General features: G+C 34.4%; 1 protein-coding gene across 50 annotated transcripts in view; it reads left to right on the top strand.

The window, feature by feature from the left end:
• Positions 1-25,472, top strand: part of LOC128998717 (twitchin) — a 236,502-nt gene that overhangs the window by 115,658 nt on the left and 95,372 nt on the right. For 47 of the 50 annotated variants that reach the window (XM_054425023.1, XM_054425021.1, XM_054424991.1 and 44 more), the window contains 22 exons: positions 472-619; positions 1,607-1,743; positions 2,351-2,514; positions 3,317-3,461; positions 4,640-4,942; positions 5,982-6,266; positions 7,009-7,314; positions 7,955-8,084; positions 8,958-9,130; positions 9,969-10,096; positions 11,108-11,128; positions 12,509-12,662; positions 14,083-14,382; positions 15,104-15,270; positions 16,895-17,030; positions 18,044-18,325; positions 19,244-19,549; positions 20,209-20,313; positions 21,413-21,610; positions 22,292-22,416; positions 23,225-23,245; positions 25,215-25,371. In XM_054425023.1, the coding sequence (XP_054280998.1) occupies positions 472-619; positions 1,607-1,743; positions 2,351-2,514; positions 3,317-3,461; positions 4,640-4,942; positions 5,982-6,266; positions 7,009-7,314; positions 7,955-8,084; positions 8,958-9,130; positions 9,969-10,096; positions 11,108-11,128; positions 12,509-12,662; positions 14,083-14,382; positions 15,104-15,270; positions 16,895-17,030; positions 18,044-18,325; positions 19,244-19,549; positions 20,209-20,313; positions 21,413-21,610; positions 22,292-22,416; positions 23,225-23,245; positions 25,215-25,371 (3,891 nt within the window). The remainder of the gene's footprint in view (positions 1-471; positions 620-1,606; positions 1,744-2,350; positions 2,515-3,316; positions 3,462-4,639; positions 4,943-5,981; positions 6,267-7,008; positions 7,315-7,954; positions 8,085-8,957; positions 9,131-9,968; positions 10,097-11,107; positions 11,129-12,508; positions 12,663-14,082; positions 14,383-15,103; positions 15,271-16,894; positions 17,031-18,043; positions 18,326-19,243; positions 19,550-20,208; positions 20,314-21,412; positions 21,611-22,291; positions 22,417-23,224; positions 23,246-25,214; positions 25,372-25,472) is intronic. The other 3 variants (XM_054424994.1, XM_054424983.1, XM_054424982.1) reach the window with 2 other exon arrangements.

The following is a 25,472-nucleotide window of genomic DNA, read 5'->3' as shown; positions in this document are numbered from 1 at the left end:
GTATCAATCTAAAAGATTTAAAATGTTGTATGCTGTTTTAAGTCATTTTAATGCACTATTCAGAGTTGGAAGTGATCAATAGATGTCAGTTGCTTTCAAAGGAATTGAGTGGTGTTCTGTTTTTTATTTTTTTACTATCTTATATCAATACCAAAAAAGAGTAAGCTCAATAAAGCATGGAATAATGGCCTGCCTCCTTTTTTGACTCCCTATATTTAGTGGTATTTCCACTAGCCTTGCAATAACGGTTGTTTTCTGAATATTCTATGAGCTGGCATTGCCAAAGTCCCGAAAGTTCCAGATTAGGAAGCATCTGTACTTGAATAAATGTTGAATAAATCTTTGTTGTATCTGTTATAGTAAATGTGATGGTTAATACAAAAGGGTAATTTCTTAGACTTTTCTTGACAATCCACTCATCTATTATAGAATAGACCATTTAATTATTCTTAATCTTATCTCGTTTTACAGTGAAACCATTCATTATTGGAGATGATCTCCAAAACATTGTCATCAAGAAGGGTCAAGTTATCAAGTATGACATCAAGTATGGTGGAGAGCCAGAGCCGGAAGTTGTATGGCAACTCAACGGAGTCGAAGTCAAGGATGACAATGACAAGTAAGCCTACGTAGTTGGGATTTTTCACGGTCATTATTACTAGGAGAACTAGGAGCTCTTTCATTTGGATCGTTTAGAACCACAGTATCTGTTTGGCAAATAGTTTGGATTCTTTGTAAAGCATTAAACTTTTCATGCACAGAACTGACACAACGTAACGGAAACCAGCAACCCAGCTGGCTAGCCTTTGTGCCTTTGAGAAAGAGAAGATTTGGGATTGGTTTAGTACTTATCTGTTTATGGTGGATCGATACAAGTAGATAGAATAATTGAATGACAAAATAATAGTTTACGCAACGATCACGTAAAGATAGTGTTAACGACACAAGTCGAAATTTAAGGTACAAGCCTTGGCGAGTGCCCTAAAAACTTCTACGAGTTTCATTAAGACTATTTACTTGAGTTGCGTATACTACTTTACCCACGACAGTTTTTTGATTGCCAACAATCACTAATCATAACTTCTAAGAGAGGTTATGTTTTCGTTTATAAACCTCTCATTGCCATTGACAGTGATGCAACGACTCATGAACCAACAACTAACTGCACCACCCATTAACAATTAAATTGGTCCAAACAGCTGATTAGTTGAAGTTGAAGCATTACAATTTTACTTCTTTTCTCTCAATCCTTGAATCTCATTGGTGCATTACTTGTGTAAACAATGCTGTTAAGTGAATCTTTGCAATTGTAAGAACTTAACTTAAACGACTAGTTTAAAAAACAGTCATAGGTAAATATTTTATCATTGTCCATTATCTTCCCAATCCATCCAGAACTATCAAAAGTGTTGCTTGATGTTATAAACCTAGTGATTTCTCTTTGTATTACAGCAGATTATACTTTGAATTAATTGTCTATTTCATAACAATTAACTATACTAAATTTGCAAAAAAATAGTTTATCAAACAGATTTTTGAGGCATCTTTTCATACTTGAAATATATTTAAAATTAAAATAAACTAAAATATTTTTCATATTTTACAGGACTACAATTGACAAATACGAGCGCAACACAGTCCTAACAGTGAGAAGGGCCGTTCGCGCAGACAGTGGAAAGTACAAACTGATTTTGACAAACAGCTCGGGTGTCTGTGAAGGCATCGCAGAAGTTGTTGTTCTCGGTAAGTTTTGTTTGCGTAACAACCGCTAAACCCCACACAGTTGAAATGGTATACAGAAGTTTTAGGAGTGTCTTGCCAATGCAAGGTTTTGAATCTTAGAATTCAGTGTAGTGTAAATAAATTTTCCAGTGTGATTCATGGGAAATTTGTATGTAAAAATATTCTCCAAATTCACCAGTATTCATATTTATCAATCGCTTATTTATTCATAATTTTAACGATTCATAATTTTAAAGTTTATATTATCCTTTAGGAGAGTAAGAAAACTTCCAAGTATCTCTAGAGATAGAAACTTTAAAAAAATGTGTTACTAGATTTAATACTTTTTTGTAATTCTTTTCCTTTGTTAACTATATTTGAATTTTGTTCCAAATTTTCTCATTAGTACGGCTAGTGTGCTACCAGTTTGCTATAAACAAAAGTGGTATTGTTGTTGTTCTTTACTTATGAACTTTTACTATTGGTTAACGGTTTGTATCTTAACTGATTCTACTGTTATATTTGCAATTTATACATTGATAACAATTTTCTTTCCTTTCAAGTACATCAATCATCTCCAATGAAACCTTTTATTTGTACAATCTGTAGATACTTTATGTTGTTGCAGACAAACCATCAAAGCCTCTGGGACCACTAGAGGCAGTAGAGGTCCGAGCTAACCACATCACTGTCCAATGGAACAAACCAGAGGATAACGGTGGTTCTGAGATCACCGGCTATGTTCTGGAGAAGATGGATATGGACACTGGCAGATGGGTGCCTGCTGGAGAGGTATGTACACTAATTTGTAGTACTGTTAAATCTCTATAGTCCGGCTGTGTTTCCAAGCCATCCATTAATCGAGCAGTTTGAGTTACAGATTTTTTTGTCTATTTATAAATGAAGAAGGAATGGATACACAACTAACATACTTAAGAAAAGAGTTCTAGGTAGTTGAAAGAACACAAAAAAAGTTCATAACTCAATAAACTTGATATTTTCCAAGAGGAAAGAAGAAGGCCCTTGCAGAGACGAAATATCGAGTATATTGTACTGTGAACTTTTTTTGTGTGCTTTCAACTCTTTTCTTAGGCAAGTTTATAACATACCATCCATTCCTTCTTCCTTAATATATTTCTAAGCCAAGGGCTTTTTCCTCCAAAATCTTGTTCTATTTGTAGTAGTTTCTGCAAGATTATTGGGAATTCAGAAAGCATTTGCAAAAATTACATGATAAAAAAATACACAAATATTAGAGATGGTCACGATTTTGCCATGTTCAAGGGTAAAAGTAATGTCTTCCCGGGTAATGTTAATGAAAGTGATTTTTTAAATTTACGTTTTAATATTTTAATTGCTTTGATTTTGTGTATTCTTTAATTAAAATTTTAGTATTGTTAATTTAATATACTTAAACATAATGAATATTACTTTTCATCCTAAAAGTGAACGCAATTTTTTTTTATTTCGATAAAAACTGTAGAGATAAACAAACTACTCAAGAACACTTTGGTTGTTGTTTTTTATCGTCAAGGTTTTATCCTATTGACATATTACTGAAAGATTTATCGATTAACCTGATTGTGTTATTTAGGCTGGACCCCAGAGCCCAGGTACATTCAAGGTCGAAGGATTGACACCCAAGAAGAAGTACAAGTTCCGAGTGAAGGCTGTGAACAAAGAGGGAGAATCTGAACCTCTCGAGACTGATCAGGCGATCGTCGCAAAGAATCCATACGGTAAGTGGCAAAAGCCTAGACAAGGCTACTACTGCAATAAGAGTAAGATATCATCATAGACAAACAAAAACTGTAATTCAGTGGAACCTCGATAACAAGACACTTGATAACAAGACACGCTTTATAATAGTGATGGGTCGGTACCACTTTTTAAAAGTCGGTTCCAGTACCAGTTCCTAGGTAAAATCGGTTCTCGGTTCCGGTACCATCGGTACCTTTTTTAAATTTTTGGGATAGGCTTCTTAATTTTCTACAAACAATATATTCATATTTCAATTTTTTTTTTGTAAGTATTTTGCATTTGTATAGGTTGGCCTTACTTAGAGAATTGCGAAAATAAAACTTATTTGTAAAAAGGCCATGTAAACGTCATCATAGTCAGCGCGATATGGCAAAATCATTAACATCTCCCGAGGTCACAGAAACGTCTTTGTCGTCGTCTGCAATCGTGGCAAGATCATGAACATCTCCTGCAGCCGTGTAGACATCATTATTGACTCCTGCGGTCAAGTAGACGTCATCGTCGTCTTGCACGATCATGGCAATATCGGTAATTTTCTGGCATTACCGGCGACGTGTTTCAGTACCAAAATTTCACCATTGATTCTCGGTTCCGGTTCTTTTGCCAAGAACCGGCGGAACCGACATTTGACGTGAAGTACCGCCCCATCACTACTTTACAACAAGTCTTATTTAATAATCCCCATGAGGGGTTTGTTATAAAAGTTCTACTGTATGCTATCACAGGTGCTCTTACTTACCTCGTACTTACCTTACACACTGACATTTAAAAATTCTCTTTCCTACCACTATGAATTCTGAATTTTACATCTTAATCAAGATTAACTCTTGAACTTGATGTAGGCTAATTATTAAATTCATAGTTCAAAATATTTGAAAGTTTTTCACGGTTGAGTAAACAAAAATATAAACCACTCATTCTTAAACATATCACTAAGACATGTACTTTGGGAAGTTGTTTGAAGTTAAATTGGAATTTCAGGGTGGTACAAAAGAATTTAATGATCTCTGCAGCTTTTTTGGTAGTAGTTTCTTTAGCCATGATCATTTATTATGAGCACACTGACCGAGGATTCCTGTTTCCACAGTACTATACAGATAGCATTTCTTAATAAACAAAATTAAAATTTCAAGTCTAATAATTAACATTTTCTTAGATGAGCCCGGTCGTCCTGGAAAACCAGAAATTATTGACTACGACAACAAAAGTGTTACTCTCAAGTGGAAGAAGCCCGAAAGTGACGGTGGCAGACCCATACTGCACTACGTCATTGAGCAGAAGGACAAGTTCTCCTTGGACTGGGAGGAAGTGGCGAAGACGGAAGACGCAAACCCAGAGTGCAAGGTCGAAGGGTTGAAGGAGAAGATGATTTATCAGTTCCGTGTGAGAGCCGTCAACAAAGCTGGTGCTAGTGAACCCAGCGATCCTACAGACAACCACGTCTGCAAACATAGAAACTGTGAGTAACTATAGTAAACATAGCTCTAGAACAGAGGATATAGTTGCTATCACTCTTAGTCTTATAATAATCAAAACAAATAAATTCAATCGGGAACAGACCCAAAAAATTGAAAATTTAAGTTGATATGTATTGTAAATTTCTTACTGTACAAGGTAGTGAGTTAATTGGGGTACTTCTTATGACTTCTTCAGTGGTAGAGCAAAAAGTAACTAATTCCAGATAATGAATGATACATAACAGTAATGACTTTTGATACTATAGGCTGTTTAACTTATGTGGTAGGTATGGGATTAAGGGGTAGAGTTGAAACTGAATTTTCTAAGAGTTTTCAAGTAGGTAACCAAACTAAAAACAATCGTCAGAGATAGTTTTAATCAATAGGTCTTAGTATATCTTCAACTACCGTTTAAAACTCCTCTCCACATCCTCAACTTGCCTCTAATGATTAAAATTATTCAACTAAATTCAGCAGTCTCTGGTATAAGCTACACAAACTAGATGGCCTAATAGAATTTTTAGTTGATTTCTGACTTGTAGAAACACGACCAACTACTTTATCATGATTATATAACAACTTTACCGTCCCATTGAGGACCTCTCTCTAGGATTGAAAAGTCAGACACAGCTTCAAAACCAACTACCTCCACTATCCTTTCTCTCCAACCAACTACCTCCACTATCCTTTCTCTCCAACCAACTACCTCCACTATCCTTTCTCTCCAACCAACTACCTCCACTATCCTTTCTCTCCAGGCACTTGTCCATGTGACCTACTGTAACAACACGTTGCACTTTCTTTAGATCACTGCATGTTAGGTAACAAAAGTGTAAACAAGACACACCATTGAAACTAAAATTGTTGCATTACTCTCGAATGTATCCTCTTCTTTAAACACTATTACAGAAACATATCACATACCCGACCCAGTAGAAACTCTTCACGAATCTGAATTAAATTCAAAAACCCTTTAGTTTTCCAGTTACAACATTTTAAGATATAACACTACTCAAGTCAATTTGTACCACTTGTCAACAGTGAAACCACGTATCGACCGTGATGGAATGAAGAGCGTAACCATCAAGGCAGGTCGTACGTACAAGTGGACTGTTGACGTCACTGGCGAGCCTCCCCCAGCCCTTACCTGGACGTGGAGGGATGGAATTGCGCTGGTCACCACAGATAGGATCAAGATAGAGAATGTTGACTACCAGACAAACTTCACCATCGTCAGCGCGACACGACGAGACACCGGAAAGTACACGCTTCTTGCGGAGAACGCCAACGGGAAGGATCAAGAAAGTCTCGAGCTTACAGTTCTTTGTGAGTAATTCAAAGTGTGGTTTTAGTACTAAATAATTATGGTTTAAGATGACTTTTTTTGGAAAAGATTAAAAAGGGCAATTTTTAATCACTTTGAGTTTAATTTTTTGACTCTCAAAAGCAATAATATTGTCTTCTATACATTCCAATTTTGCCTTTATCCTAATTAATTATAAATTAAATATTTCTCCCTGTATTAAAATAATAATCATGAGTTAGTGAAACATTGAAATGGAAATGGAATTTTCATTAGAGGTTTATTGAGAGGTTACAAGGGTTAAGAAAAAAGTGTGTATAAGAAGTCTGTACGAACCTGATGCGATGAGTGATTTAGCCCAGAATTATTCTTTTTCTTTTTGTGCTTGACAACATTTGTCATTTAGTTTATTGAACAAAAATAATCATATTTTTCATGTCTCACAAACCCATCTCTATTCTCTATTGAAAAGAAACATAAAAGTTACATGACTTTTCAAAAATATTTGTTCCCTATTTAGAACATAGAAAGTAAACATTTATTTTCACATAATACCCAAAAGATATTGATGTCAACAATATTATATGATCAACTAGAAATGTATCCAGTTTCGTTTTTTAACGAGAATCAATACTTTTTAGTATTTAAGGACGAAGCTTATATCAGTTTATCAAACGAAAATTCCTCAAATAATTTTATGAGAATTATTTGCGAAATATTCAGTCCAATTTGAAATGTATTAATTAATATCTAATCCCTAAACAGCAAAGCCGAGCAGACCCGAAGGCCCTCTCGAGGTGTCTAACGTTACCAAGAATGGATGCAAACTCAACTGGAAGAAACCTGCTGACGATGGTGGCACTCCAGTGAAGGAGTACGAGGTAGAGAAGATGGACTTGGCCACGGGCAAGTGGATCCGAGTGGGCAAAGTCCCTGGAGATAGGGAGGAGATGCTCATCTCTGGACTGGACCCTGGTCAGGAGTACAAGTTCCGGGTGACGGCCATCAACGATGAAGGAGACTCTGAACCCTTGGAAACTGAGAGACCGATCGTAGCCAAGAATCCTTACGGTGAGTAGATACTCAACGTTTTGTAATTCAAGGGTTAACTGCATGGAGTGAGTGTATAAGCTGCAAGTCAGCGAGTTCGAATTCGTTGAGTCGACAACGCTAGTTGAGTACACGCGAAACTTTCTACTCGCTCAGTATCCAACTGATTGGCGAGTGGAAATCTTGAGTTCATTAACGTATTTGATGTGCCACATTCACTAAAACTTTCTATCTACACGATTAAAAAAATCTATAAACACTTTTAACTGTATTCGTATTGCAAGTACACATAGCATGTAGATTTGTTCATCCACAGGTTTAAATTTTTGAAAAAAATGTATTTTCTATTTATAAACATCTTTTTGTTATTGTATTTTTATTTAATACTTTGAAAAGTTCACTTACAAATGATAATATTGACACTCTTGCATTTAGCCGGATATTATTCTTTATTATTTCTGTTCTGAAATTTTTAAGTAGTAGAGTTATGAAATTAGATCACTTTAACTAAGCAGACTATGTAAAAAATGATAAACTAAATTTGCACCTTTTTTCTAAGTCTGTTTTCATCTCATGATTTAGTAACCATGCTAATGTATATACATAAAACATTTGTTTAAGTTTGAACCTTGAAGTTACATGGTTAAACTTATATTTGTAGATGAGCCGACCCAGCCTGGTACACCACAAGTGGTGGATTACGACCACGAGAGTGTGAAGCTCAAGTGGACCAAACCTGACTCCGACGGTGGAGCTCCTATCGAGAAATACATCATTGAAAAGAAAGACAAGTAAGCTTAGCTTGTCCATCCATCTTTGAAAATATTCGTCTTCACAATAGAACATTATTGTATAAGGACAGGCAGGAAGTCAATAGACTGTATTTTACTAAATTAAGTTACGGTATACATTTAGTATCTAAATCGGGTGTAAATTATTAAAACTATGCCTTAAAGGAGACAATTTGTTGTTTTTCAACAAGTAATATTTTTAAAGATATGGTGGCCTAGTTCTAAAAAGATGGAATCTAGCTGCAATTATTCTGCAAACTTCTGCAAGAAAAAATGTGTGCTGTTCACAACATTATTCAGTGATTGATATATTTCAAACAGTTCTGTTGTCCATTATCATGACCTAAGATAGGAAATCGGCATACAAATATTTGAATAGGTGTTAGGAAACTAGAGAAAGAAACAAATGTTTGAATTGTGGGAAATCATAGTGTTATACTTATGATTAATCATTTAATCGTTCATTTGGGAAAGTAACCTTAAAACCTCAGTGGGGATAAACACTTTTTTCAGGAAAATCTCAAAGGGAATAATAAGTTGTAATTTAATAAAAACTCTCACATTTGATGGACTTTAAAGCATACAACGTGATGTACAAACAGGTCATGATGTGCCTGCGTCATGTTACAGGCGCAGGCACATTGGCCACATTATGAGCTTTTTGTACATTGGGTTGTTCACCCCTGCACAATCAACTAATCAATCAATCACATTTAATTACCAAGGACAACCAGAGGACACAATAATCTAAAGCATAGTTTTTGAAAATTTACATGTAAAATAACATTTCAAAGACCAAAAATAATTTTAAAACCGCAAACTTATCCTGGTCTAACAAACTTCTACAGTCTATCACTTCTTCTTCCTGTGCAGGTACAAGCCTGACTGGGAGCCAGCTGCAGAAGTGGCTGGTGATCAGCTGACTGCTAAGGTACCTGACCTGAAGGAACAAGCAGAATACCAGTTCCGCATCATAGCTGTGAACAAGGCCGGACCATCACCAGCTTCCGACCCTAGCAAGATGCATCTCGTCAAACACAAAGCTTGTAAGTTGATATCTAAAACTTTTCCTAAAGGGATTCAAACAAAATTCCTAGTAAGGTTTTTAAATTTGTATTTTTTTATACGTAATGTATTCTAATACACTACAAGTGAATGAGTGAGTATGTTACGTTTGGTCTTCCAGAAAGTAAAGAACGTTTTAGCATGTTTAAATAAAAACAAATTAGTACTTTATTCTAAATTTCTACGTAATCCTCTTTGTTGTAACGTTAAACCAGGTTTTCTATTCCAATATACTCATCAGTCGCAAGAAATTTGAGCCATTTCGCTGGTTTTTTTTAAGTTAATCGTAATCTCCAAACTGTTTTCCATCCATAAAAAAACTCCTTCAACTATGGGGACAGAAATATCACTTGGAGCTAGGTCAGGGTTGTAAGGAGGATGTCCACCTCAGACGTAGAAGTTTCCGCTGCGTTCTTGCTAGGGCATGAGGTCGGGTATTGTCGTGAATGAAAAAGACTTAAACCAACATAATTCCATGGCTTATGTTTTGGATGTCACGTCAAAGTTGTATAAAAGTCCCACAGTAGTCCTTAGTTTATTGTTGTACCTCATGACATGAAATTGAATTGGATTAATCAATTTTTACCCCAAAAACTATTCCCGGGACCCCAGGTACCGGAGTCCCGCGCTCTAACCACTAATCCAGCTCGCTCCCCACAGCTACGAGACTTGGATGACACTGAAGAGAAAGGAAGGGACAATCGTCAATTCTTTCTGGGCGTGAAGCGTATTCGTTTTTACTTTCTGGACAACCTCATTACTTTTGTCATCCTTTTTTCTATAGTTTGACGATGATTAATCTGTATTTGTTGTTGACAGTGAAACCAAGGATTGACCGCACAAACCTCAAGAACATTGTTATAAGAGCTGGCAAAATGGTCAAGTATGATATAAACGTTCGAGGAGAACCACCTCCAGAAATCTCATGGTTCTTGGTCGACAAACAGGTACAATTCTTCATGTATATTTCTTTCTAAAAATCTTAAAAGGAATACAAGATATTGAACACAAGCTCTTGTGTATTTTTGTTTAGTTCATCTATTTGAAGTAGAACTAAACTTGGAACAGTTCCATATTCCTTGAAAAGCTAAGGTGCAAAGTTTTCAACTTGTATAATAGATCTGGTCTGATCTGGATCTACTTCCGATTGGCTGTATGAACAGTCTAGAGTGGTCACTGGCAATAGCTTCCATCTACGAGGTAACTTAGTTTCTTAACAATACTTCTTGAATGAGAATTGTTTAATTTACTTTGATGGTAATTTTTGGGACTGAATTTTTCTTTGGAATCCGCTTTACATTAGGTTCTCAGACATTGTATCGGTACGTTCAGAGTGCACGCCGATTCAGATTCAGATTTTAAGTGGCAGGAATGGCACTTGCATTCAAATGGAATTGGCCGAGCCCACGCTCAGGCACCTGCTTACCGAAATGAATTCTTCATTCTGTTCTGAATTATTCTTTGCTAACTATGTCAGTACCGGCGGCGTATTTCCTGCTTCCACTGTGACCACCAATAAAATATCTGACTCAGATTAACTACGTGCCAAAAATCTGAATCTGATTCAGAATCTGAATTGGCGTGCACTCTTGACCGTATTTCATTAGTAAGTCAATGCTATTCTTGACAAATTGATACAAAATTATTTTTGGGGCTTGTTTGAATTTTCAGAATTTGTTCTTTGAATGCAGGACCTTATGTATAGTTTCAAATAAATCTTGTGTGGATTTAGCAGCTTTTGCAAAATTATAATTGTCAAAACTTGAATAATATATTTAAATAAATAAATATAGGGTAATAAAAATTAACTTTTTTTAATCACTGCAATTTTGGTAATTGTTAGTGAAAATAGATGACATTACAAATAATCAATAGGCCTACATGTAAATTGGTATCAACCAAGAACTGACTCAAAGTTGTGGACCTATATATCAAATAAGATGTATTGACTTTTTCAGACGGATAAAGTGATACGTGAAGTGAGTAATTTCAGGAAACAAGTGATTATGGTTTTCGCTTAAGGATTAGCGATATTAGATCGTATTTTGTTAGTTGCTCATGATTTTTTACAGATTTTTTCAAAATAGTTTTAGTGTGTTAAGTGATGTTTCTCCAGATATTTTACATGTTCAATTTTTGAATTTTGAACTGGTTAGTGAGTATTTTTATAGATCGTAGAGCTTATTGCTTAATTTTAGCAGGTATTGCAGCTTTTAGATGGCAGATAGTTAAATAGACTTAGTCTTAGTAGCTGATATATGGTTAAGCTTTTATTTGCTTTGCTGAATGGCAATAGCTGAATATTTTTTACTTTTTATCACACCATTATGCTTTTAAGTACTTGATTTCTCTGTCGATCAAAATTGATTTCATAATGATTTTACAACATTAATCAAAACTACTAACTATTGTTATTTGAAATCATTCACTTTTAAAATAACATCATCCTTCTTTCTCCTTTCTTCATAGGCTGTTCTTCTGTCTCCTGTCTCTTTTTGATATAAATATTTTTTACCAAGATTTTACAATTTTTAAAGTCTATTGATAAAAAAGATTTTGATTTTTGATTTACCATTGTCTTGTATCCCTGCTTAAAGCTCTTTTCAGAAGTAAATTATTTTTCTGCCTCTAAAATTATGTGGTAAGTATATAATATTCTGTAGCGATTCATGAAAAAAGTAAGTAACATAATGACATTCCATTTATTTATATTGAGCTTATATCACTATTTGAACTAAATATTTCCTGTTTCCATTTTATCTATTTATTTTTCAAAAATTAAAATGTATTTTGATATTTAAACAACACTTGCAAACTATATTACTTTTATCATTTTCATACTATGAAAAATTTATATCACCATCCATAAAAAATATTGTTATAGTTTATCAAAATTCTCATCAAAAAATACAACAAAAAAAACAAGGATTTGTATGACATTTTAGGTACTTATCAGATCACAACACCATACTTACAAGATAATTTAATTTTTTGCCGTACAAGAATCATAAAGTTCATTTGTTACAAAAATAAATATCCTAGCAATCCATAGCTACTGTATGTAATTCCTTTTCTCTTTTCCATCCAAGCTATATTCAATAAAACTAATACTAAATTAATACAAACTGTAGCTAGTTTAATCCTTTAAAAGCTCAGCCTAGTAACACAACAAATCACATTAAGAATCCCAATTTCTGCAGCTAAAACATTTCTACATCACACTATTATTTCTGCTATAACTCTAATATCGTTTAATCGATCATAGGAAATAACACATAACACAAACATTTATTTAAATCTACATAGCTATACATAAAATATCCCTGTATAAGATATAAACATCGTTGAAATGTTAACAGGTAAAATCTGAAGGCAATATTGAAATCGTCAATGTGCCTTACAACACGAAGATCACAATTAATGATGCCACAAGGAAGAATTCAGGCCTTTACAGAATAGTTGCTGAGAACGCTTCTGGCAAAGATGAGGCTGACGTTGAAGTCACTGTGCTTTGTAAGTGGTTTTACAGTAATAATTAAGCCGTAAGACATCTATTAGGGATTTTGCAGTAATCATTCAGCCGTAAGACATCTATTAGGGATTTTGCAGTAATCATTCAGCCGTAAGACATCTATTAGGGATTTTGCAGTAATCATTTAGCTGTAAGACATCTATTAGTGGTTTTACTGTAATCATTCAGCCCTTAGACATGTATTATGGATTTTACAGTAATCATTCAGTCATACATGAACATTATTAATGCTTATACACTGGTTGGCTAAGAAGTACATCGAGTTTTTTTCGTAACTGGCTACACAATGTTCTATTTGGTATCAGTAAAATCCTGTGTACAAAAATCAAACTCCACAAAAAGTAGGCATTTAATTGTTTTTACCAACCAGTCATATATTTTGAAGAATTACTAATTCTCTAAAGTTAAGAACAACTACAACCAACAATAATTTTTTTTTTAATTTTCTAACAGATTTTCTGCTGGTTCATATTAATCTCAGGTGTAATCATATAGAAGTAGGGGTCTGCGATACAGAAAATGTAAGGTCGGCACAGTTCGGTACGGTAAAATATTTTGTACCTTGGTCCTCGGTTCGAAATCCCAATCCGTGGGGTATAGGGCTATCAGTATTTTTTCTTTTTTCTTCTCAAAATTGTATTTGAACCATTATTTTAAATTTTAATACATTGACATTACTTTATTATGAAAGTGGATAGTATCATACATTCATGGTTTCCTAACAACAATTACTCTACCATACATTATTAAAACCTTTTACTTCTAACAGGATTGTGTCAAGAAAGAAACACAGTTAAGAGGCTTTACCTATTTTACTACTAAGATAAGTCAGCCATGATAAAGTGGTTTTCTATGAATGATGCCTTTCCTATCTTTTTTTGCCTTCTTTTTGCATTCTTTCTTTGGTTTTCAAATTTGGTTATTGTCATTATAAAATATTAAGTTAAAGAATTTGGGACTGCTTACGGGTTTTTATTGCATCATTACCCAGTAATAAATTATGAAAATCGTAAAAAAAATCTGATAGACCTTTTATATGCTCTGAACCAAATATGACTATACTTGACTATGATAGTCAATTGAAAGTAATTTATTATCATAGGCTGTACTGAACCGAAAAATGACCGAGTAAAATGCTGTACCGAAACGATGACGGTAATTAGGCCAGAACGGTAGATACGCTTTTTTGGTCCACCACAGACCTCTAATTAGAACACATTCCATTGTTCACTGTCTTTTATGAAAGGTTAAGTCTCAAATCTGTATCTTCCAATAAATGTTTGATATAGGAAAAACTAGTTTGATTAACAAGTTTTCACTTTCACACCTATTATTTAGCAAATTAATAGGCCAATCAAGTACATTAACAATCTAGATATTACAAACTGTATTTGATTTCAGCGGCTCCTTCAAGACCGAAGGGACCTTTGAAGGTACAAGATGTGACAGCTAACGGCTGCAAACTCAAGTGGGAGAAGCCAGAAGACGACGGAGGCAAGCCTATCACAGCTTACTCCGTTGAGAAGCTGGATGTGGCGACAGGACGCTGGGTGCCTGTGGGGCGAACCTCAGAGCCGGAGATGGAAGTTAGAGGGCTCCAGGAAGGACACGAATACCAGTTCAGAGTCAAGGCCATCAATGAGGAAGGAGAAAGTGAACCTTTGGATTCCGAGGGAGCCACACTTGCCAAGAATCCTTACGGTAACTACAAACTTGCAGATGATACCTTTTTTCCCTAGGATGCTAGGATCTAGACCGGAATGGTTTTTCACAGTACTTTGTGGCATTATGACTTAGATAAAATCCATTGGTGATTGGCTGGATTTGAATCTGGGACCTCAGGGACTGAAGTCCTGCGCTCTACCAATAGACCAGCTCGCTCCCCAGCTGATACATTTAAACAAATGCTTGTTTAAGTTTGAGGTGGAGTTCTGTCGAGATACAAGTTCAGTAGACAAAAAGTTACAAACATTAGAGTATAAAATAGGAACATTATATAGTAATGAAAGTAATTACAACAAATATAATGATATTTGATACAAAATCTACTATTAACTTCCACCAACCTCTGCCAAACAACATTGCAAATGACTATTTTGTAGAATTTAGATTTTTAAAGAACAACAATGCAAATTACATGCACTACGAGATATTTAGTTTATTTAATATTGGCAGCACACACATACGATTGAATGTGAGGGAAACTAACTGTGCTGGAATTGGCGCAGACAGAATGATTTTGTGTTTTCTGAAAATATTCCATATATTCACTTGCAACTTGCAATGTTTTTTCAGCGGAGCTGTTCAACTAAGTAATTGAAGTAAATCATTTAAATTTGAAAAACTCAAGTCTTATTTAAATTGTAGACATAAATTCAGTCAACCAATCAAAAACAGTGATTGCATTTAATGCTGTTTTTAGATATCCCGAGTAAGCCAGGAGTACCAGAGTTTGTTGACTGGGACGTGGACAGAGTTGTGCTGAAGTGGGCTCCACCTAAGTCTAACGGAGGAGCTTCCATCACCAGCTACATCATTGAGGCAAAGGAGAAGTTCTCTGCTTCATGGAATGAAATGACTGATACAGGGGTGAGTGTTTCTTCAACAAAGTAGGTTCTTGATGACTGAACGAATGAGTCTTGTTCTTGATGTATTAAACATATTTCTTTAACAGTTGTTCAAGGAAATGCTCTAGGCCAGGATTTTGAATTGTAGAATAAAGTGGGGTAGCAGCTAGATTATCTTAGAAGATGTACAGGTAAGCCATAGAACACAAAAAAGGAACACAAAAATACCCAATATTTCGTCTCCAGGAGGAAAACGTTTTTTTGAACCTTCTTTCTCTACACTTGACCAAGTCCCCTGGGGACGAAATATTGCGTTTTATGTGTTTTATAGCGTACCTGTACTTTGTCTAAAGTAAGCTAGCAACTGGGGATAACTATCCCCCTCTATACTTGTTTGATAGTAGAGGATGTATCTCAGAGCATGAGGGCCTAGGTTTCAAGGACTTTTGTTAGGATTGTGGATTTACCAGAGCTGGAAGACTTTGTTCTAGACGTCGTTCTGGCATAAGAAAAATGAGAGACTTACATTATAAATATTACAATTTTTTAATGTCATTGACAGCTTTACCAACAAAGGAAATTTTGAAGTTGGTAAGAGATATGTCAAATCCAATAGTGGCCAGGAAGTTTTTGTATCGTGGAATATTCTAAATTGTGTGTACTGTGTAAAGTGTTTCTGTTTCTTGTGCCTGGGTGGACCCTTTCCTATTCGGGTAAGCCTGTGACCCAAATGAATATATTCCTTTATCTGGGTTTGGTTGTTAACTAGGCTATACATTTCTTAAATTGTACTTTAATTTTAAGTTTTGGTCTTTATTTTATGATGTGGTGTTTCCGGACCAGTTATTTGACAATTAAAAAGGTTAAATCACCTGTTGTAGCCTTGTGGTTCAAGTTTCGTCCTTACGGACTATGCAAATTTCGGCTATTCAGTCATCATCAAATTGTATGCAAGATAAGTTCTTTTACAGGGTGAGGCAGTAAAACCGATTTTGAAAAATGACAAATAATTTATTTAGGGAAAAAGGATAATTGTTTTACCATAAATTTTAAGCAAAAAATTGCAAAATAATGTTTTACTTTCAAAAAAATTATTTTTTTTTAAATAGTGTCAGTAAGGTTGCGTCCTTGGCTTTGCACACATTATTGAAGTCTCTGAGATTAAATTCACTGGATTGTCTGAAAACCGGAGTCCAGATTGTTTTTACTACCACCTCTTTTATTTGTCCTGCTAGTAGTGGATTCAAAGCTATTCACCCAAAGGAGGATAGCTCTCCTTGATGGTACGGGAGCCTTTGGTAGTAGACTGAACTCACGACAGAAAGCGCACTGAGTGCTGAGCACAAACCAAACTATCTGTGTTTTTGTAATATGCCTTTACAACCTGACATTGTATAACGATCTGATGAAGGCTGAATAGTCAAAATGTGCATAATCCCTAAAGACAAAGTTAGGTTACGAGGTGACAACAGGTATTTTAACCTTTTTATTTGTAAAATGGTAGAGATTTATTTAGTTACCATCAGTGAAGTCAAGTGTAATATCAGATATAAAAAAAACATCAAAACAGGCTTCAGATATCAGAAAGTTTTAGAAGTGTCCCAAAGTCCATTATACAAGGTGAATGGTTGTGCTTGTTTGTGCAGAGCTCAGCTTGTGAAGGTACAGTGTTGGGACTGAAGGAAGGTAATACTTACCAATTCCGAGTCCGAGCCGTCAACAAAGCTGGTCCTTCAGAACCCAGCGATCCAACCAAGCCTCACATCGCTAAGGCGAGAAACTGTGAGTAATGTTCAAAAGAAGTTTAATTTTAAGCTCCTCAGGTTTGCTTGTCATTTTGTCCAAATATTAAATAACTCATACCAAAATATTGGCTCAAATCAAAATTAATTATCTCACGTAAATTGTGTCTATAGCTGTTTTGTAATTGTTCATCTGGTTATGTATTTGGCTGTCTAAGTGCAAACTAAGCTTTCTTTCTATTTAAATATTATTACAATCACTTTTGTTAAATTTGGGACTCAATACTGCTCAAATTCCAATTATATGAGTAATCTCACGATAAAAATTGTTCTCTCATTATTTAAGTGAGTTTTGCACTCATTCCCTTGATTTTATTTCCCTCAACTCAACAATTTACCATTGGACAATTTCTTTCCTGTAGAACAATTATAAGACAATTTATGTCATAAAGCGTTGGATTTACAAGCTACCAAAAGTTAACCATAGTAAGTTTCTTTTGGTAGTGCAGTCTTTGACATTGGAAAATACCAAGTTCTCCACGGTTGGCATGGTAAAAAACCTGGAAAAGTCAGGAAGCTATGAAACAATTCTGGAATTTCTCCTGAAAGACCACTTTTTTACAGATATGCTACACTTTGCTCTAAACATGTTTTTGTCATTGTTTAGTGATGACTAATGGCATAAAGAACGACATAAGCACTGATGCACATTTTTATATTGATAGTTAGATTGGTACGGGAGAGGAATCGATATGTAGGCCTATATAGTTTGAAACAGGTTTTGTATTTGGGAGTGATTAAATAAGTTAAATATTTACATTTTTTCTAATATTTCTTGATTTTGATTTGATATCGACTTACGGTATACCTGGAAAAGTGTAATACCAGTCTGGAAAACCTGGAAAAGTCAGGGAAATTTATTCAACAAATATAGTACCAACCCTGTTCTCATAACAAAACTAATCTGTAAATTCCTCAGATTTCTGGATTTATAGACAGTAGTGATTATCGTTCTGGTTACTCACATTCTCAACCATGTATTTCTGACGACAGTGAGGCCTCTTATCAACCGAGAGAAGCTGCAGAAGGTGGTCGTCAGAGCAGGAGTTGTTGTCAAGTTTGACGTTGACGTCAAAGGTGAACCTCCTCCAACAATCACCTGGAACTTTGCTATGAAGGAACTCCAGAACGGCCCAAGGGTCAAGATTGAGAATGAAGATTACAACACTAAGATTGCCATATCTGAAACAACTCGTAAGGACACTGGCATCTATACTGTCATCGCAGTCAATCCCAACGGCCGAGACGAGGCCCCTGTTGAAGTGGTTGTTCTCGGTGAGGAATAAATTTATTTTAATAATTTATGAATACTCTTAAGTTGTCCAAAAATTTTGTTGTTGATATACAGAGAAGTAAGGTACAGAGGAAACATTCAATGGTACACCTAAGTGGTGTCTAGCACTAGTCGTTGGTGTCTAGGACAAAGTCCAACACCACCCCTTTTGCCCTAATGTAACTACAAGACTCACAGTGGAGGAAGACCCTGTGCCCTGTGCTATGAGAATTTCCGTACAGTGCTTGCCGCTTTAGCTCTTCCTTGCTCGTCACAAGTATATTTCTGCCACATTAACCAGAGCTGAAAGTGCACGGTCGCACCATAAACGTGTATCTTGTGTACCTAAGAGTGATATACCCTAATAAAGGAACATGTATTAGATTCATTTAAGTGGACTACTGTATTACCATTAAAATACATTAATAGACTCTTTATGGACTAAGCTTCTGTTGTAAAGTGTAAATAAAATAACTTTCCTCCACAAAGATAAACATCTCTTAATTAATCCAATTTTTTTTAATACACAAGTAATGTTATAACATATATTTATTTATTGAAATTTTATGAGTTTGACCTCAACGGTTTTACAGAACTTTTCCATATTGTCAATGGTAACTGGTGTGATAAAAGAATAAAAGCACTATTTGACTTAAGTGGAACCTCCTGGATAATTTTCTCAGCATCTTATTTGTGATTTTATTCAACAACTTACTTAAAATAAAAAATATATAAAAACTGTTCTGGTGAATAGAGATTATTCAAATATAAAATCATAGTCTCCCGAGACCTGTGAATTTATTTAAAAATAAATATTTTATTTTACTATAGTTCAAAATAAAAACAAGAAAACTTTACCACATATACTTCAACTTCAAAACAAATCATTATTAATTTTAAAACTATTAATGTCCTTCCAGACAAGCCAGGGGCACCAGAAGGACCTCTGGAAGTTTCGGACGTCCATAAGGAGGGATGCAAACTCAAGTGGGAGAAGCCCAAGGACGATGGAGGTCTGCCGCTGAGTGGGTACATTGTTGAGAAGATGGACGTTGCTACTGGCCGCTGGGTGCCGGCCGGGTTCGTGGACCCATCCAAGACTGAACACGAGATCACAGGTCTTGAACCGGGCCACAAGTACCAGTTCAGAGTCAAGGCTCAGAACGAGGAAGGAGAATCTGAACCTTTGGAAACTGATGCGGCAATCCTGGCCAAGAATCCTTACGGTAAGGGGTAAAATTGCACAGTTTGGTTAGTGGATTTATGCTTATGTTGAAATAAAACTGCATTTCACTACATTTAACTGTCAAGCTTTTAAATCAATCATTTAAATGCACTTTTGGTATTGACTTTGAATTGGAGTGCAACTCCAAGTGAGGTTTGTTTAATGAGACTTTTCATTTAAGAAGACAAAATTCTTCAATGTGTTTGATACTTGAGAAACCTTTTTGTACCGCTTAATATGTTTTTTATTTTAACGCTGAATATTTTGCTGTACATAATTTGTAATGTTCCTGGTGGTTTTGAATGATCCTGGACTTAAGTCTTCTGTGGTATCCACTACTTTTCCATGGGAAGTTCGCTAAAATAGATAGAGTCTTTTGGTGTCTCGATCAATGTGGTTGAATCCTATAATAATGAAAATTATTCAACGTTGGTTCCTTAACTTTGATGAATAAGTCTGCCACAAGCTTTTTTTTACTTGAAAACAACTAGAAGACGCTAGTTAACAAAAAGAGCTAACAAATACAATAGGTTTTTTTTCAAATTTTACTACCAATATTACTTCTTCCACAATATTTAAGTGTGTTTAAATTTAAAATATTAAATGTTCAGAAATATTGTGATAACATTTCATTAACTGTTGATCCTGTTGTATCGGTAGATCCACCCGGTGCTCCGGGACTTCCAGAGATTGTCGACTGGGATGAACACATGGTCGAGCTCAAGTGGGAACCTCCCTTCAGGGATGGCGGAGCTCCCATCACAGGTAATTATATTTTATGCACTATTTGTATCTCTTGTAAGCATTGTGTTCCCTTTCTGTAAATATCTTATAAATGAGGTTCCCAAACTAAACTAAATACTGTAAAATAGATGATCTGTTGTGGACCAGTCAATATTTCCAGTTTAGTTAGCATTGATATTAAATTCAACCATATAATAAACTTCAGAAAGTATTCTTCTCAATGATGGATAAAATTTCTTTCAACAAATGTTAATGCGTCCCAGACACATAATAAAGTAGGCAAGCTAATACAAAACGTTCAGTACTTTGTCAAAAAGCTGCAAAGTCACAAAAAATGTTTGTTTATAAAGTACCATCTAAAAATAGCTGTCATTGCGAGATAGTGGAGATACCACTACTCTCTCTGTTTTAACTGGCTATTTTTACTCTCTATTTTTGTTAGTGGTACAAATCCATTTTTCCATGTTCTATTGTGATTTCACTAATTCTGATAGTGTTGGAAAATGTAAAAGACAAAACAAGTTTTTCGTTTACGTTGTTCGTATTTGTATGCAAAAATCTTTTAAATCCAATCTTACTACATACTAAGAGCTTCAAGAGGAATCAATATCCAATTTTCACATCGACATTTTCTGATGATGTTGAGATCAAAAAATAGATTGAATTTAAAACACACCAAAATAGATTTATTATAAATCGACAATGATTTCTAACAATTCAATATAAAAAATTAAAATAGGGTTTGTCATTCCCAGTTATTGGTGAGTAGGTGGCTCAGTCGGTAGCGCCACAGACTTCGGGCCCAAGGCAGTGATGTCGTAGGTTTGGATCCTGCTACCTGCCACTACTTTTGATCAATACAGTTTAATTTCACCCTTGTACTATACTGACCCACCTCTTGCTTTGCTGGATATGTTTCACACACAGATATGTAGTCTATGTGGACGGGCAAATGCAAGGTTAAAAGAGGCAGCCAACCTAAAAAAAAAACAAAAAAAAAACTATTAAATATAGGCCTAGCAACAATTTTATCATTTTTTTTTTGCAAAGTAACATGTATATTGTACACTTTATTTATGACACAGAACTTTTTAACCACCCAAGATGCTTTTTATTTCAGGCTACATAATTGAGATGAAGAGCAGGTTTGAGCCTAACTTTGTCAAGGCCGTAGAAGTAACAGGCAACACCTGTAAGGGTAAGGTGCCCAAGTTGGAGGAAGGTACGCAATACCAGTTCAGAGTTCGTGCAGTCAACAAGGCGGGTCCTGGCGAACCCAGTGAAGAGACCAACCCTCACACTGCAAAGCCCAGATGGCGTAAGTAACACAGAATGTTTTGAAATACAGGAGAGTAAACTATTTATCGAATCAGGACTAAGAGTGGTTCATTTTAGTGACGTGTCGAATCCGAATCTTGAATTGCAGTCCTTGTTTCACCTGGCTACCCCAACCTATCAGTCTAAATAATAATGTTGAAATACTAAAAATATTAAAAAATTTTAATTTCTGTTTTTTTTTCTTTTACTGGATTAAAATAATTTAAGGATTTTTAGGGATGGAAATCTCATGATATTATGATAATAGAGATTTTTGTGTCCCCCATAGAATCCTTTTTTCATAATCTGATCATGTTGATTTGCAATCTCGTAAGAATAAACATTCACAAGTTTATACCAAATTTAATCAAAATTGGATTATTTTTAATAGAATTTTGCTAACGGACACACATATATGTATGATATATATATGTATGATTTTAAACAGTGTTTTTGGCATCTAGAGACATAAAAAAGAAAAGGAAATCGGTCCCGGGTCTAGGTCTTACCATGAGACCTACAGTAATAGCTTATCCCCATCTGTGAAATTAGCTAAAAACATTGGCAATTTGAAATAGCAGAAGATTTTCAAAGGACCAATATTTTACTTTGATTGGTTGTAATTTTTGAATACTTAAGTTTGCATCTACAGGAGACTATAATAAATATTATATTTTTTCAGAGAAACCTAGGATTGATCGAACCAACCTCAACAACTTGGTGTTCAAGGTCGGGCACACAGCTCTCATTGACGTCAACGTATCAGGAGAACCCCCTCCAACTATTACTTGGATTTTCAAGGACCAGGTAAATAATATTGAAGTGTTCAACATGTTAAAGACAATTATTTCAAGGCTATTTTTCAATACTACTGTTCGGTTTCCTCCTAATTTAATTTTAATATGTTACTGACAAAAAATATATATTTTACCTAGTCTACAGTATTGAAGTGTTTACAACCAGGATTTGTTAACTATTTACTTTTTTGCAAGCAGCCATTTTGTACAGTTCATCAGGCAAAGTCGAATTTTCAAAGGTATGTGTTCCTATTATATACCTTTTTAATATTTTTTTGTTATTTTTTTTTCAAAGAAAACCCATGTCAGAAAGCATTAAATATACTTTATCATATGTTCAATACCATACACATTCAGCCTACGTTATTGTAATTATGTAATTTGACTTAAAAATTAGAAAGATTCTCTTAATCTCTGTTTTTATAATTTCAATTTATAATTTTTGTAAATTTGGTATTTTCTTCATGGCACATTTTAGAGAAAACCCACTTAAAAATTCAAAATTTTGAGAAAACTCCTCTACTACCCAAACAGTTTTTTTTTTTTATTTAGATGAATTGAAAAAAAAAAAACAAATGGCTAGATATGAATGAATGAATGAATTAATTAATTTATTTATTATGTGGTGGAATAAATTAATTAATTCATTTTGTTTTTTGTTTTTTTTCCAATCCATCTAAGAATTCATCTAATAAAAATGTAAGTATTCCATATTGAATGGGATTTAGTTTTTAATTCCGTTACATCAAAAATGGAAAATCTGAGGTTTTAGCTGATATGTTTCCAATATTAATACTTAACTGTTAAATCTATTTCAGGATGAACCCCATAAAGAAGTTGTAAGTAACTTCTTGACAATGATGAGTCAATCAGTTGTTTTGCTACTTTTGAGACTTTTTATCTTTAAGAGCAAAAGCTTCTTAGATATAGTGTAGAAATAGTATTGTGGATATTTGTTGTATCACAATACACAAATTTACAAATTTGTTACATTACTGAATGTACATGCATTTATTACAACACATTCAATCTGAATAAATAAATTGTTAAGAGTTAATACAAATTGTTAAACTTGAGAATTCCAATGGAATGTAAGTAAGAATTGTCACATCAAAACTGTACAAATAAAAGTGGGCTTTTGTTATCTTAACTATATGGGAATAAAATATTATTTTGAAATGAAAATTATTTAAATAAAAACCTTAGCTCATTATGACACATTAAAATGGCAGTGGGGTTAAACTAAGCAAATAAGTTTCTAGACTAAGTTAGCTTACTACTAACTAACTACGGTACTTTATTAAGAAAAGTTGAACTAATCCAAAAAAAATTTACAATTAGGCCTGCAGCAAAAACGTATTTTAGTTCGATTACTTTAATAAGCAAATTGAAATTGTATTCTTAAAATGTATTAAGTAAAAAATGTAATCCTTTTTTTCTAGGTATGATTATAATTAAAAACTGTGATGCTTATAATATTGAATGGTTAAATATTTCATTGTTAGGAGCAAAAAAGTCTCACACGACTAATAATATTTATAGGCAATAATGAAACAGCTGATCTTCCAACCACAGCTGATTCTTCTTGGTATAAAAAATAAAAAATAACACTTTAACAATGCTTCACTTATTAAAAACAGCTGTTTGTTAGAGTATGGCAAAAAATGCTTCCTTAATTAGTAGGAATAAACAATCCTATAACAAGTTAAAATTACATTATATTGATAATGATATAAGGCTTAATAGTATAGTTAAGCTTAAAGATAATTTAATATTCATGGTATTTTAAAAGTATATACATCATAATATGTTTTTTATTCAGCAACTCACACATATTGTCTCAGTTACTAAACATATTTAATTTTAGTCACAGCTAATTGTATGTTCTGCTGCTTCTAGTAAGTTATATCTGTCTAGATTCGTTCTGCCAGTAGGAAGTAAAGCTTATTTTTTCCGCTTATTTCAAATGCACTTAGTAAAACTTTTTTGTCTAGTTGTCAAAGAAAATTTTAGAAATGTTTGCTGTAGCTTTTTCGTAGATTTTTTAGCAGTAATTCAAATACTGGGTAGAAAATATTTCTTATTATTCTGTCTCTAAATAGTTTACTAGTTATTTTTCAGCTTATAAAAAAATTAGGCATGTTTTTAGTTTGCATGTAAAAGCTAAAGAAAGACGGTAGGTAAAATAGATTGAAATACCAATAGTGGCTTAAAATAAAGCTTGAATAGCTGAATAATGTCTACATATGGCTGTTGTATCATTAGATTAAAAAAGTTGTTAAAAAAAAACTTTGCAAGAACGGCTTAAGGCGAACTGGCAATTGCAGTTGGACATGTACCATATAATATGTAGAAATAGAATCATTTCTATCCTTATTAATGCTAAGGTCCCTTTTCTACAACGTGTCTAGCAACAAGCTTATACACAATATTCTACGACAGCTTTACGTGCATACTCTAAAACACTGGGCCGTGACTTTCATTACGTACGCCGAGCGACCGCCTCTAAATGCATTGGAGCATATAGAGCCGTTTATACACTGTTTTTTGGCACGTCCCTAGATGACAGGTGGTTGTCAGGCAAGAGCCCACGCCGCGTGATTTTTGTTTTGATGACGTAGGTAGAATCGTTTGCTTACACTATTTCAGTTGTTTACTTCACTCATTTTGTCTGCTGGTGAAACAATGTCGGCATTCAATCCAAACATAAATTAAAAATAATAAATTGCTTAGTTTAAAATTGGTCATCAAAGCTGTTACTTTTCAGATGTACATTTATGAGTTCTCTCAAAATTATATTTTAAACAGGAGCTTCAGACGGAGGGAGCTATTCGTATTGACAATGTTGACTACAACACCAAGTTGCTGATCATGAAAGCTACTCGTAAGGAGAGCGGAAAATACACGATAGTCGCCAAGAACTCAGTTGGCGAGGACAGAGCCGAGATTGACATTACTATCTTAGGTAAAGTAATTTGTTTAAGTTTTAACATCTTTAAAGAAACTGAATGCATGGACTGGTGTGAATTTGGACCCATTATAGTGAGCACGGGCTCGTCAAAGACA

This window comes from Macrosteles quadrilineatus, unplaced genomic scaffold, assembly GCF_028750875.1.
Source record: "Macrosteles quadrilineatus isolate MER2022 unplaced genomic scaffold, UCM_ALF_1.0 Scaffold_7__1_contigs__length_78375512, whole genome shotgun sequence".
Classification (NCBI taxonomy): domain Eukaryota; kingdom Metazoa; phylum Arthropoda; class Insecta; order Hemiptera; family Cicadellidae; genus Macrosteles; species Macrosteles quadrilineatus.
The sequence above is the reverse complement of the archived record's forward strand: the minus strand, read 5'-3'. Positions and strand labels throughout refer to the sequence as shown.